The following is a 13226-nucleotide window of genomic DNA, read 5'->3' on the forward strand; positions in this document are numbered from 1 at the left end:
CGATGAAAACATGAAAACTTTCACGACAGTGACACTTGATTGGTTTAAAATAATACGTCATATGTCCTTCAGAACTCTGCCAAAAACGAAAAAAAATAACACCCTTCAAGGGTCGATAACCATATATATTGCATCAATATTAGTTGCTCAAAGCAAGGTCAGCTGTGGGACAACACAACAGATGTTAGATTTGATAAACAGGTTAAAATGAGTTAGAGTGGTGACAGCAGGAGGTATATGGAAATCCAGGATCCTAACTTTGATAATTATCTGAAGGCTTCTATTGCAGTGTGTAGGTTTAGATGCCTCGAGGCACGTAATCATATTCAATTGCCATAGCATTATTGATTATACCTACATTCCAGATGCACACATGAGGAATTAGCATTTGATTAGCTGTCAACAATGAAACTGCTTTGTTCCACTTTTTTTTTTTCTAATTTTTTTTTTTTCAATAGGTGCAGGAGTAGGCCATTCGGCCCTTCGAGCCAGCACCGCCGTTCATTGTGATCATGGCTGATCATTCTCAATCAGTACCCCGTTCCTGCCTTCTCCCCATACCCCCTGATTCTGTTATCCTTAAGAGCTCAAGTTTGGTTGAAGAGCTCTCTCTTGAATGCATTCAGAGAATTGGCCTCCACTGCCTTCTGAGGCAGAGAATTCCACAGATTCACAACTCTCTGACTGAAAAAGTTTTTCCTCATCTGCATTCTAAATGGCCTACCCCTTATTCTTAAACTGTGGCCCCTGGTTCTGGACTCCCCCAACATTAGGAACATGTTTCCTGCCTCTAACATGTCCAACCTCTTAATAATCTTATACGTTTCGATAAGATCCCCTCTCATCCTAAATTCCGTTGTATACAAGCCTGATTCATCGGGTTCAGAGGAGATTGCCACAAAAGTAGAAAAATATCGGATGAAACTTTAACAAAGATACCTGCAAGGAATATGCAGACTGTTAGATAGTAAAATGTACAATTCTGCTCTTGGCCATTAACACGAGTAGCATTGTACTTCCTAAAATCTGCAATCTCATGACCTAATATCTCCCTTCCTCAATCATTTTTGAAAGAATATATCTGGGCAGATCTGCTTCAGGTTCACTTGAAGTGTTAACCTGAAGCTAGGACACATAACCAAACGCTTGTTAGGCAAAAAAAATAAACTTGCAGCTAAATGCCGAAGACAAACTTGAAGCATCTATAATCACCTCTGAAGTTGCCAGTGTATGGTCCACCTCTACTGCCTCCCAAATCTGCACCATCACAGAAAGCAGCCAGCATGATATACAGTAAGTGACACCAAGATCTGATTGGGGGCAGTGGGTACAGTAAAGACAATAGGTCCAAACAACATCCTCGGCAAAGTAGGATGGATGTGTGTTCCAACCCAAATTGCACCTCGCCAGAAATCCTCAAAAAACAAGATAAATCTTCTCTGGAGACACAAGGAACTGCAGATGCTGGTTTACAAAAATAGACAAAGTGTCAGGCAGCATCCCTGGAGAATATAGATACATGACATTTCGGTTCGGGACCATTCGTCAGAGATACATCTTCTCTGCCTAATTACCAGCAAGTCCACTCCCAATAAGAAGCAAATTAATAGAACGCATCAATAGCGCATGATATTAAGTGGGACTCTTTTACTAGTAACTTATTCATCACTGCGTCATTTGACCTCCAGACCTCAGTTCCACAGTCTATGGGAAAGCACTGAATTCCAAAAAGGATGCAAAAGTGACTACCCTTTATATCAAGGCACCTTCTGACCAAGTCACATTAAGGAACATTGGCAAAACCCAAGGAAAAAGGCAACAACAGAAAAACTCTTCCATTAGCTGGAGTCGGACCACAAAAGAAGATGATTACAGTTTAATACGGCTATTTATCTTACCCCAAAACATCACTATAGGGTAATGTCCTTTGTCAAACTATCTTAAGCCTCTTTAACAATGGCCTTCCTCCCACCATTGTCAGATGTGAGGAAGTTCACTAACAGATGCACCATTCTCAATTCCACTCAACTCAGCAGGCCTCAAGGAGCAAGACTGGAACATTTGGGCAACTATAATTCAAGCCACACATGTGCCAGACTGTGACCATCATAACAACACAATTATACAAGATCAGTCTGAAGAAGGATCTCGACCCGAAACATCAGCATTCCTTCTCTCCAAAGATGCTGCCTGTCCTGCTGAGTCACTCCAGCATTTTGCGTCTATCTACAATATACAAGACCTTGGTGAGACCACAGCTTGTGCACAATTTTGGTTCCTTACCTAAAACAAAAGGATATACTGAGTGAATAGAGTGCTAAAGAGTGAATGCAGTGAAGATTCACCAGCCTGGTTCCCAGTCGTGACAAGACTGTCACGAGGAGAGATTGTGTATCCTGAACCCGCTAGTCTTCAGGTCTGAAGAAGGTTCTCGACCCTAAACGTCACCCATTCCTTCTCTCCAGAGATGCTGCCTGCCCCGCTGAGTTACTCCAGCATTCTGTGTCTATGGTAGTAGCACTTTCTCTGTCTGAATAGTCTAGCTTAGTTTCAGAATAAAAGTTAAGCCATTAAAGATTTAAATGAAGAGAAATTTATTTCCCCAAAAGGTGATGAATCTTTGTAATACCCTATTCTGGAGAGCAGTAGAGGCTGTCACCAATTTCATGTAAAACTGAGATTTTTGAATATTAATGGATCAAGTGATATGGAGATAGATAAAAAATAAAAATGGTGTTGATGTGATGATTTTAGCAACAGGGAATACCTGAAAGGTTGAAAGACCTATTCTTGCTCGTTTCATTTATTCCTAGAAACTTAAGATCATCAGGATAAATTGTCTGTTTGAATGTCACTCCATATAGTACTTGCTAAACTTTTAGTCATTCCCACCATGAAAGAATACATGTAGAAAATAGGGGCTGGGAAAGCCATCACTCTCAAGTTCACCTCCAGCGTACGCATCTATCTTCTATCTATCTATCTATTATTATTATATTACTAAAACTCAAATCTTATATATATATATTACACACCTTTCAAATCACCTTTCAATCCGACTTCTTAAAGGTACTCAACGTGTGACGCCACAATGGGACACGTACGACTTTAATTGCGCTTCCATCCCCACTCCCCCAAACAAGATGGCCGCTGGCAGGCCACCCGGGGTCAGTGGCTCCCTCTCCCCTCGCCCGTTCCCGGCCCCGGGGGAGACTCCGAGCAGGAGGGAGATGGTCTTCCACCCCGTCGACTGATCGTTCGCCTCCGTCTTCTTTATCGCCCGCTTCAACCGACGGCGTCATTGAGTCCCCGCTCCCGCCCGGGCCCAGCGCCCTGTACCATCACCTGAATACAACCCCCAGCGGGCAGCTTCTTCTACTCTTCCTCCCGTGTCTCCAACAGCGGCCGCTACAACGATGGCGTCGTCGACGACGGCCTCTTCAACCGATGGCCTCGTTACGACTGCGGCCGCTCTCCTCCTTCTCCACCATCTTGTGCACGCCTCCAGCCGCCGCGCTGCCTGCTGGGAGGTGTAGTCCCAGCACCCGCCGGGCCCCGCTGGCAATCAACGCTACACGCACGGCCACTGGTAAGTGGCTTTCGCCGCCAACCGGTCCACGGAGGGGTGTGGGCGTGGGGGTGGGGGAGGGGGGGAGTGGAGAGTGGGGGACGCGGGAGGGGGGATGGGAGAGTGGGGTGAGTGGGAGTTGGGGGGGGGAAAGGGGGTGGGAGTAGGGGGGTGAGAGTGGGGGTGGGGGTAGGGTGTGGGGAAGGAAGCAGTGGGGGTGGGAGAGTGGGGGGGAGGGGAATGGAGGAGGGGAGGGGGGAATAGGGGTGAGGGGAGGGGGGGATGGCGTGGGTCAGTGGGGGGAGCAGGGGGGGATAAGGGGGATTGAGTGGGTGGGGGGGGGTGAGGGTGCTAGACCTATACAGGAGAGCCTTTGGGTCCACGACTCGCTCTGGCTGCAGAGCTGGTGCCATGGGGCCCAGATCAGTGACACCCGCTCCCCTACCCTGTCCCCCCTCTACGAGGAATGGGCCCAACGGGTCCACTTGGTCGCACAACAATTTTAGCCCCCCCCCCCTTACTCACCATTGTCACTTTAGTGATAATGCAAGTAGTTTTATTGAAATCGGTCTTATATTTTTTAAGTTATTCACATTTTAAAGTTTAAAAGGAGGGGAGGGGGAGGGGAGGAGGGAGGGAGGGGGAAGGGGGGAGTGGGGGAGAAGGGAGAGGGGATTGAGGAGAGAGGGGAGTGGGGGAGTGGGGGAGGACAGGGTGCTGCACCAATGCAGGAGAGGTTTGGGCCCAACGGGTCCACTTGGTCTAGTATATTACTAAAACTCGAGGTTTGTTTGTGTGTATATGTTTATGTGTTTATGTGTGTACCATGCCCACTACACAGCCAAAACGGTACTCGATAGCGTGACATTTTTTTGCCCACCTTACTCATCATTGTCCTGGGGACCTTTTAAAACAAGTTTCATTCAAATTGGTGTTGTATTTTTAAATTTAGAGAGAATTTAAAGTTAAAAAATCACCTTTTAAACCGATCTCATTATGATCTTCAGCGTGTGACGTCACAATGGGACCCGCACGAGTGACAGCCAATGAGGGAGGGGGCCAGAGAGTCACGGCCAATAAACTGACTTTAACAAATGCGCCGAGCCCCCCCCCCCGCGTCGTTGAGTCCCCACTCCCGCCCAGGCCCAACGCCCCGCACCATTACCGGAGTACAACCCCCACCGGGCAGCTTCTTCTCCTCCTCTTCCCGCATCTCCTCCTGCGCCTGCTTCAACCGACGGCGTCGTCGACGACTCCACAAAAATGGTGGCCTCTCCCCTTTATCTCCTCATCCTCCTGCTCCGCCATATTGTGCGCATCTCCCACCGCCACGCAGCCCACCGGGAGGTGTAGTCCCGGCTCCTGCCGGGCCCCAGTCGCCGCCGCCCGCCGGCGATCAGCGCTGCATGCTCGGGCCACAGGTAAGTGGCTTTCGCCACCAACAGGTCCACTCATCGGTTGGGTTGCTGCCCCCGTCAAGGCCCCGGGGGACGCTCCCCGCCTGCTAACGGGTGCACGGATCAGGTGGAATGATGGGCACGAGGGGAGGGGGAATGGAGGGAAAGGGGCAGTGGGGGGGAAGGGAAGGGGGGAGTGGTGTAGGTGTGGGGCGTGGACGGGGAGCTGGGGAATTGGGGAGTGGAGAGGGATGGGAATGGGGGGTAGATGGGGAGTAATTGAGGGGGGAGGGGGATGGAGGGGTGAGGGGGGGAAGGAGTGGGTCATATAAGAATATAAAATATATTGTATCTCTTTCAATACATATTAATCTCTTGCAGAGGAGTGTGATGTGGGGGGTCTGACTGATGCCCGGGTTGAGGGACGGGAGGAGGGTGGGGTGGAGGGTGGAGGGGGAGTGGGGGTGGGGGGGGAGGGTGGGGGTGGGGTAGGGTAGGATGGAGTGGGAGGAGGGGGATTGAGTGGGGGGGGGGGGGCGAGGGTGCTAGACCAATACAGGAGAGGCTTTGGGTCCACAGCTCGCTCTGGCTGCAGCGCTGGGGCCACGGGGCCGAGGTGAGCTGCACCCTTTCCCCTTCCCTGTCCTCCCTCTACGAGGAATGTGCCCAACAGGTCTACTTAGTCTAGTAGCATATAAATGTAGCATTTCTTGTTTCTAATTCTTTATATCATAGCATTACCTTCACCAGAAGGACTGCAGACAATTCACGGTAGTAGTTTCTCAAGGACAGGATGGCTATCAAATCTTGGCCTGTCACACTCGTTTCCCATAAACAGCATAAAAAGAAAACCCTTTTGGCAGTACACATACTATTTACGTTATTTTTGATACAGAAAGAAGGCCCACATACAATTTAGATTTTCTTAGAAAATGCAATTCATATGCCAGAGATGATCACAATGATGAGCAATGATCCACACCTAAAATTGTAAGATACCATATGGTAGCAATATGAATGGTCTCTTACCGCTCTCTGTTGAATTTGAGTGAATGAAGAATAGCTGGACGCTTTTGGCGAAGGTTCCACAGATGGAGTGTGTCATCTGCACACGCACTTACTAAAGCTCCCTGTAGGTATGACAAATAGAAAATAAATGACTGATATTTTTTCTCACCACAATATTAAATAGTTCATTGAAGCTACTTCATTTGTATCAATTGATCGTAGCAAGTTTGCAAAGGAGGTGATTGAGGTTTCCAGAATTATCAAGGATACAAGGAAAAATAGATAAACTGTTTCTCATTGTAGAGGAATCAGTCACCAGATGCATGGATCTGCTGCAATTGGCAAAAAAACAAGAAGTGGCAGGAGGTAAAACTAATATTCTTGTTTACAAAGCCAACTGTAACCTGACTTCACTGCCTGAAACAATAGAAGCAAATTTAGATAAAATGGATAAATAATTTCAGGAAAACTTGTAGAGCAATAGTGAAGAACCATGGACATGGGACTAATTGCTTCTGAAACAGCCAACAAGGGCATAAAAACTATAATACATTTAGTTTAAAAAATGATTATCTGGAGGCATATCTTCCTGTGGTCATTTGATTAAAAACTATGAAATGTTAAGTTAAGACTACATAGAAACATAGACAATAGATGCAGGAGTAGGCCATTCGGCCCTTCGAGCCAGCACCGCCAGCAATGTGATCATGGCTGATCATTCTCAATCAGTACCCCGTTCCTGCTTTCTCCCAATACCCCCTGACTCCGCTATCCTTAAGAACTCTATCTAGCTCTCTCTTGAATGTATTCAGAGAATTGGCCTCCACTGCCCTCTGAGGCAGAGAATTCCACAGATTCACAACTCTCTGACTAAAAAAGTTTTTCCTCATCTCTGTTCTAAATGGCCTACCCCTTATTCTTAAACTGTGGCCCCTGGTTCTGGACTCCCCCAACATTGGGAATATGTTTCCTGCCTCTAACATGTCCAACCCCTTAATAATCTTATACGTTTCGATAAGATCCCCTCTCATCCTTCTAATGATCATAGAAAATAGGTGCAGGAGGGGGCCATTCGGCCCTTCGAGCCAGCACCGCCATTCATTGTGATCATGGCTGATCGTCCCCAATCAATAAGCCTGTCTTCTCCCCATATCCCTTGATTCCACTAGCCCCTAGAGCTCTATCTAACTCTCTCTTAAATCCATCCAGTGATTTGGCTTCCACTGCCCCCTGTGGCAGAGAATTACACAAATTCACAACTCACTGAGTGAAAAAGTTTTTTCTCACCTCAGTTTTAAATGGCCTCCCCTTTATTCTAAGACTGTGGCCCCTGGTTCTGGACTCGCCCAACATTGGGAACATTTTTCCTGCATAGAGCTTGTCCTGTCCTTTTATAATTTTATATGTTTCTATAAGATCCCCTCTCATCCAGTGAGTACAAACCTAGTCTTTTCAATCTTTCCTCATATGTCAGTCCCGCCATCACAGGGATCAATCCCGTGAACCTACGCTGCACTGCCTCAATTACAAGGATGTCCTTCCTCAAATTAGGAGACTAAAACTGTACACAATACTCCAGATGTGGTCTTACCAGGGCCCTATACAACTGCAGAAGAACCTCTTTATTCCTATACTGAAATCCTCTTGTTATGAAGGCCAACATTCCATTAGCTTTCTTCACTGCCTGCTGGGGCTCATGTTGTCGACCTGTCAACTGACCTCAGTCAGGCAATCGACAACAAACAGAGACAGCAGACGCAGCTTTATAACTTCTGTTGTCTCAAACACAAGAAGACTGCCTGCTGTACCTGCACGCCCACTTTCAGTTGTATAGCCATTGTCTCAAATGAGAACAGATCCCACAATACCACTTTTCCCCCATTCATTTTAAGGACTCATTTATTGCCCATCAAGACGAAGATCAAGAATGTTTATTTGCCATACTTACCAAGTATAAACCAGAACAATGAAATGCTTACTAAATCATGACACTTACACCTAATTGCCCTTTAGAACGTAAAGACAACACTACTGCACCCAACTGTTTGCTCAAAATTTTACCCTATGGCAGAATATCTTTCACTGTCGAGCAACATATACCGATGAGCCAAAACATTATGACCACTGACAGGTGAAGTGAATAACATTGATTATTTTGTTACAACGGCACCTGTCAAGGGGTGGGATATATTAGGGAGCAAATGAACAGTCAGTTCTTGAAGTTGTTGCGTTGGATGCAGGAGAAATGGGCAGGAGTAAAGACCTGAGCGACTTTGACAAGGGCCAAATTGTTATGGCCAGACGACTGGGTCAGAGCATCTCCGAAACGGCAAGGCTGGTGGGGTACTCGCGGTCAGCAATGGGGGGTACCTACCAACAGTGGTCCGAGGAGGGACAAACCACTAACTGGCAACAGGGTATTGGGCGCCCGAGGCTCATCGATGCTTGAGTGCAACGAAGGCTGTCCTGTCTGATCCGAACCGACAGAAGGTCTTCTGTGGCACAAGTCACAGTAAATTTTAATGGTGGTCACGGGAGGAATGTGTCATAATACACAGTGCATCGCACCCTGCTGCGTATGGGGCTGCGTAGCCGCAGACCGGTCAGAATGCCCATGATGACATAATGTTTTGGCTCATCAGTGCATGTACACGATTGGAGTCACAGACTTGAACCAGGGTGCAGGTCCTGGTCTGTTCAATAAAGCTTTGTGCTTTTATTGGATTAAGAGACGAGCACAAGCTAAAGTTATGCCTGCTTTTAACATTACAGCTTCAGAAACTTTGCTCAACAGCCATGACTATAGTGTCTAACATAGCTGTTGCCAAACTAGGTTTGGTTTTGTTTACTTAGGAGACCATATTATGACCAAAGTGTATAATATGATTCAAAATCACTCAGTTTTCATCAAGAGACTATGGGGCTATGGATGATGAGAAAGGATGAGGCAAAACGGCACAGTTTCATCTGTGGTTTCACCAGCAAGGAGAAAATGGTGGTGACTAATACCTAGACCAGGGTGTGGAGGATCATTCTCATGGAAAATTGAGGGATGGGACAGATCACACTGAAAGTACTAGAAATGGTGGAGAACATTTTCTTGCATGGAAATAAATGAGTATGAGGCGTGAGTCTCACAGACACGTGGTGGCAGAAATACTCTGAAATAAGACAAATATTCAGGGGCATTGACATTTCAGAAGGTTAGGCAGAAAGAAAAGTTGAGGTGGCTCTGTGAACAAAGGATGAGATCACCACAGTAAGGAGAAATGAAATTGCCTCATGACCTCAAGGTACAGAATCAATTTGGATAAAGAGGAGAAACAGTAAGCGTCAGAAGTCAATGGTGGGAATAGTGCGTCATGCATTGTCTTTCCTCTGACTAGCACTTTTCACTGTACCTCAGTAAACGTGACAATAAACTAAACTAACTGAACTAATCTAACTAACTCAATCCCTAAATCACAGCTATGTTTCGGAAAGTTCAAATCAAGAATTAATCGAGACTTCTAAGTACCGCAGTATTCATGGATGATTTTAATCATCATATACATTGGCAAGGGTATAGAGGACAAGGTATAGATTGCATTCAGAATGGTGTCTGTTTGAAATACATTATGGAACTAAGAAAGGAGCAGGCCATTTTAGAGCTGGTATTGTGTAATCAGACAAGATTGATTAATAATCTCATAGAAAAGTCTCCTCAAAGAAGGAATAATACCAGGAGTAATCTTAGCATGGCAGAATTCCAAGTTCAGCTTAAGGATGAGTAACTTGGGTCTCAAGCAAGTGCCCTAAATTTAAATAAAGCAATTACAATGATATGAGGTCAGGATTGTCTAAAATGGGGACTAAGAAAACAGATTAAATTGTAAAACAGTAAATCACCAGTGACAGAACAGAAGGAGCCATTTCATAACTCGCTGCAAGGCTATATTCCAGGGAGAATAAATGACCGATGAAAAAAAAGATAAACAGACAAATGGCAGAGATTCTAAATGCATATTGGCATGAACAGCGCATTGGCTAACTAGAGTAATGGAATAAATGGATCCTTTTCAGAATGGCAATAGCTCGTGGGATGACACAAGCGTCAGTGCTGGCCTCTCAATTATTTACAATATATATCAATGGCTTGGATGAAGAACTGAATGTAATGCAGACAAATGTCCTGATGATACAAAGATAAGTGGGTTAGCAAGTTGTGAGGAGACCACAAAGAAGATGAAATGGGATCCAGATATACAGTGCCCTCCATAATGTTTGGGACAAGGACCCATCATTTATATATTTGCCTCTGTACTCCACAATTTGAGATTTGTAATAGAAAAAAATCACATACGGTTAAAGTGCACATTGTCAAATTTTATTAAAGGCCATTTTTATACATTTTGGTTTCACCATGTAGAAATTACAGCTGTGTTTATACATATTCCCCTCATTTCAGGGCACCATAATGTTTGGGACACATTGCTTCACAGGTGTTTGTAATTGCTCAGGTGTGTTTAAATGCCTCCTTAATGCAGGTATGAGAGCTCTCAGCACCTCGTCTTTCCTCCAGTCTTTCCATCATCTTTGGAAACTTTTATTGCTGTTTATCAATATGAGGACCAAAGTTGTGCCAATGAAAGTCAAAGAAGCCATTATGAGACTAAGAAACAAGAATAAAACTGTTAGAGACATCAGCCAAACCTTAGGCTTACCAAAATCAACTGTTTGGAGCATCTTTGAGCAGAAAGAGAACACTGGTGAGCTTACTAATTACAAAGGGACTGGCAGGCCAAGGAAGACCTCCACAGCTGATGACAGAAGAATTCTCTCTATAATAAAGAAAAATCCCCAAACACCTGTCTGACAGATCAGAAACACTCTTCAGGAGTTGATTTTTTAATGAACACTTTCCACAGAAGACTTCATGAACACAAGATGCAAACCACTGGTTAGCCGCAAAAATAAGATGGCCAGGTATAGTTTGCCAAGAAGTACTTAAATGAGCAACCACAGTTCTGAAAAAAGGTCTTGTAGACAGATGAGATGAAGATGAACTTATATCGAAGTGATGACAACCACAAAGTATGGAGGAGAGAAGGAACTGGCCAAAGCATACCACCTCATCTGTGAAACACGCCGGTGGGAGTGTTATGGCCAGGGCATATATGGCTGCTGAAGGTACTGGCTCAATTACCTTCATTGATGATACAACTGCTGATGGTAGTAGCATAATGAATTCTGAAGTGTATAGACATATCTGCTCAGGTTCAAACAAATGCCTCAAAACTCATTGGCCGGCAGTTCATTCTACAGCAAGACAATGATCCCATACATACTGCCAAAGCAACAATGGAGTTTTTCAAAGCTAAAAAATGGTCAATCCTTGACTGGCCAAGTCAATCACCCGATCTGAACCAAATTGAGCTTGCCTTTTATATGCTGAAGAGAAAACTGAAAGGGACTAGCCCCCAAAACAAGCATAAGTTAAAGATGGCTGCAATACAGGCCTGGCAGAGCAGTCATTGCATGCAAAGGATATGCAACAAAATACTAAACATGACTACTTTCATTTACATGACATTGCTGTGTCCCAAACATTATGGTGCCCTGAAATGGGGGGGACCATGTATAAACACTGCTGTAATTTCTACATGGTGAAACCAAAAAGTAGAAAAATGATCTTTATTAAAATCTGACAATGTGCACTTTAACCACATGTGATTTTTTTCTAAAACAAATCTCAAATTGAGTAGAGGCAAATAAATAAATTATGGATCTTTCCCCCAAACATTATGCCGGACACTGTATTAAATGAGCGGGAAAGCAGTTGACAAATGGAATATAAGGACTGGTTAGAAATTTTGAACGGAAGAATAATTAAAAAAATTTTTTTAATGGACCAAAAGTGTTCAAAGCTTAGGTATCACAAAATGCTGGAGTAACTCAGCAGGTCAGGCAGCATCTCAGGAGAGAAGGAATGGGTGACGTTTCGGGTCGAGACCTTTCTTCAGACTGAAGAAGGGTCTCGACCCGAAACGTCACCCATTCCTTCTCTCCTGAGATGCTGCCTGACCTGCTGAGTTACTCCAGCATTTTGTGATACCTTCGATTTGTACCAGCATCTGCAGTCATTTTCCTATAATGTGAAAGCTTATGTAATTGTTCTTGATAACCACTGTTCTATCAGCAACACTGGGGAAGGGGTGGCTACAAATAATTAACTGATGTGAAAATCCTTTGCAATTTATCTGATTAAAATACACTTTTCAAAACAAATAGTGCTGTTCCTCACCTCAAATGCCACAGCCATTCTCTAACAGCTCTGAGGTGGGCGTCTGGGTTAATGAATCAGCTTGTCAAACTATTTAAGTGAGTTGCTCTTGCAAATCTGTCCAGGGTCAGGGCTCATCCGTAAATTGAATCTTACATCCTTTCAATGAAGACCACTGCATTAGAATGATGCACAGTGTTCATCAGTGACCAGGTAATTAGAACGATTAGCTTACCTCATTGATCAGGAACTGAAGATGCAGCACAGCTGCCCTGCTGTCATGTTGGCAGGAGCAGTCAACACCAGGACGACCTAGTCTGATTGAACACCAGTCAAGGAATCTGACATTAACCATTCAGGTGCAAAAATGTGGATACATTTTCAGTTTATTCAAAAAAAAATCATTTATTTGTAGCCAAGTACTACACTTAATTTGCATCAGGTGCCAAAGTAGATGCCAGGGTGGATGCTGGCTGGCTATGTAGAGTGCAATTTCAATAAAATGTTAAGGTCAGGAATTTGCCAAGCCTTGGAATCTCTGCAGACTGGATGGAAATAAACAGAACAGTAAAGCTGTTAAATGTTTGCCTCAGATAGAATTTTTGCTTAATATAATAAAAGACGTACAGCATGGCTTCTCAATCCCAAAAAATGCATACCCTCTGCCATGTCAGAAATCCAGAATGCTTTCTGCATCCTAACCAAAGGCATGAACACAAAGTGTGGTCAAGTAAAGAACTCAAAATTCAGGGATCAGACCCGAGTAGCCTCTGGTATTGCAACAATAGAATTAGATTATTTAGGTCAGGGAGGCAGCTGGAAGGAACACATTGAAAATCTCCTCAACTAGGAATTTGTTAACTCCATCCCACAGCAGCTTTGCTGCAATTTAAGTTTTGGTTTCAGTTTTATTGTCACATGTACTGAGGTACAGTGAAAAACTTAGTTTTGCATGCTATCCAAACAGATCAGATACGCCATACATAAATAC

The 13226-nt window shown here is 44.5% G+C and overlaps 1 protein-coding gene across 7 annotated transcripts in view; it reads right to left on the minus strand.

Annotated features, from left to right (window-relative positions):
- LOC144598723 (syntaxin-binding protein 5-like) overlaps positions 1 to 13226 on the minus strand; it is a 178688-nt gene that overhangs the window by 119146 nt on the left and 46316 nt on the right. For all 7 annotated transcript variants that reach the window (XM_078409059.1, XM_078409058.1, XM_078409055.1 and 4 more), the window contains exons 3-4: positions 12471 to 12552; positions 5995 to 6095 (exon numbers count right to left, since the gene is read on the minus strand). In XM_078409059.1, the coding sequence (XP_078265185.1) occupies positions 5995 to 6095; positions 12471 to 12552 (183 nt within the window). The remainder of the gene's footprint in view (positions 1 to 5994; positions 6096 to 12470; positions 12553 to 13226) is intronic.

This window comes from Rhinoraja longicauda, chromosome 12 (assembly GCF_053455715.1).
Source record: "Rhinoraja longicauda isolate Sanriku21f chromosome 12, sRhiLon1.1, whole genome shotgun sequence".
Classification (NCBI taxonomy): Eukaryota; Metazoa; Chordata; class Chondrichthyes; order Rajiformes; family Arhynchobatidae; genus Rhinoraja; species Rhinoraja longicauda.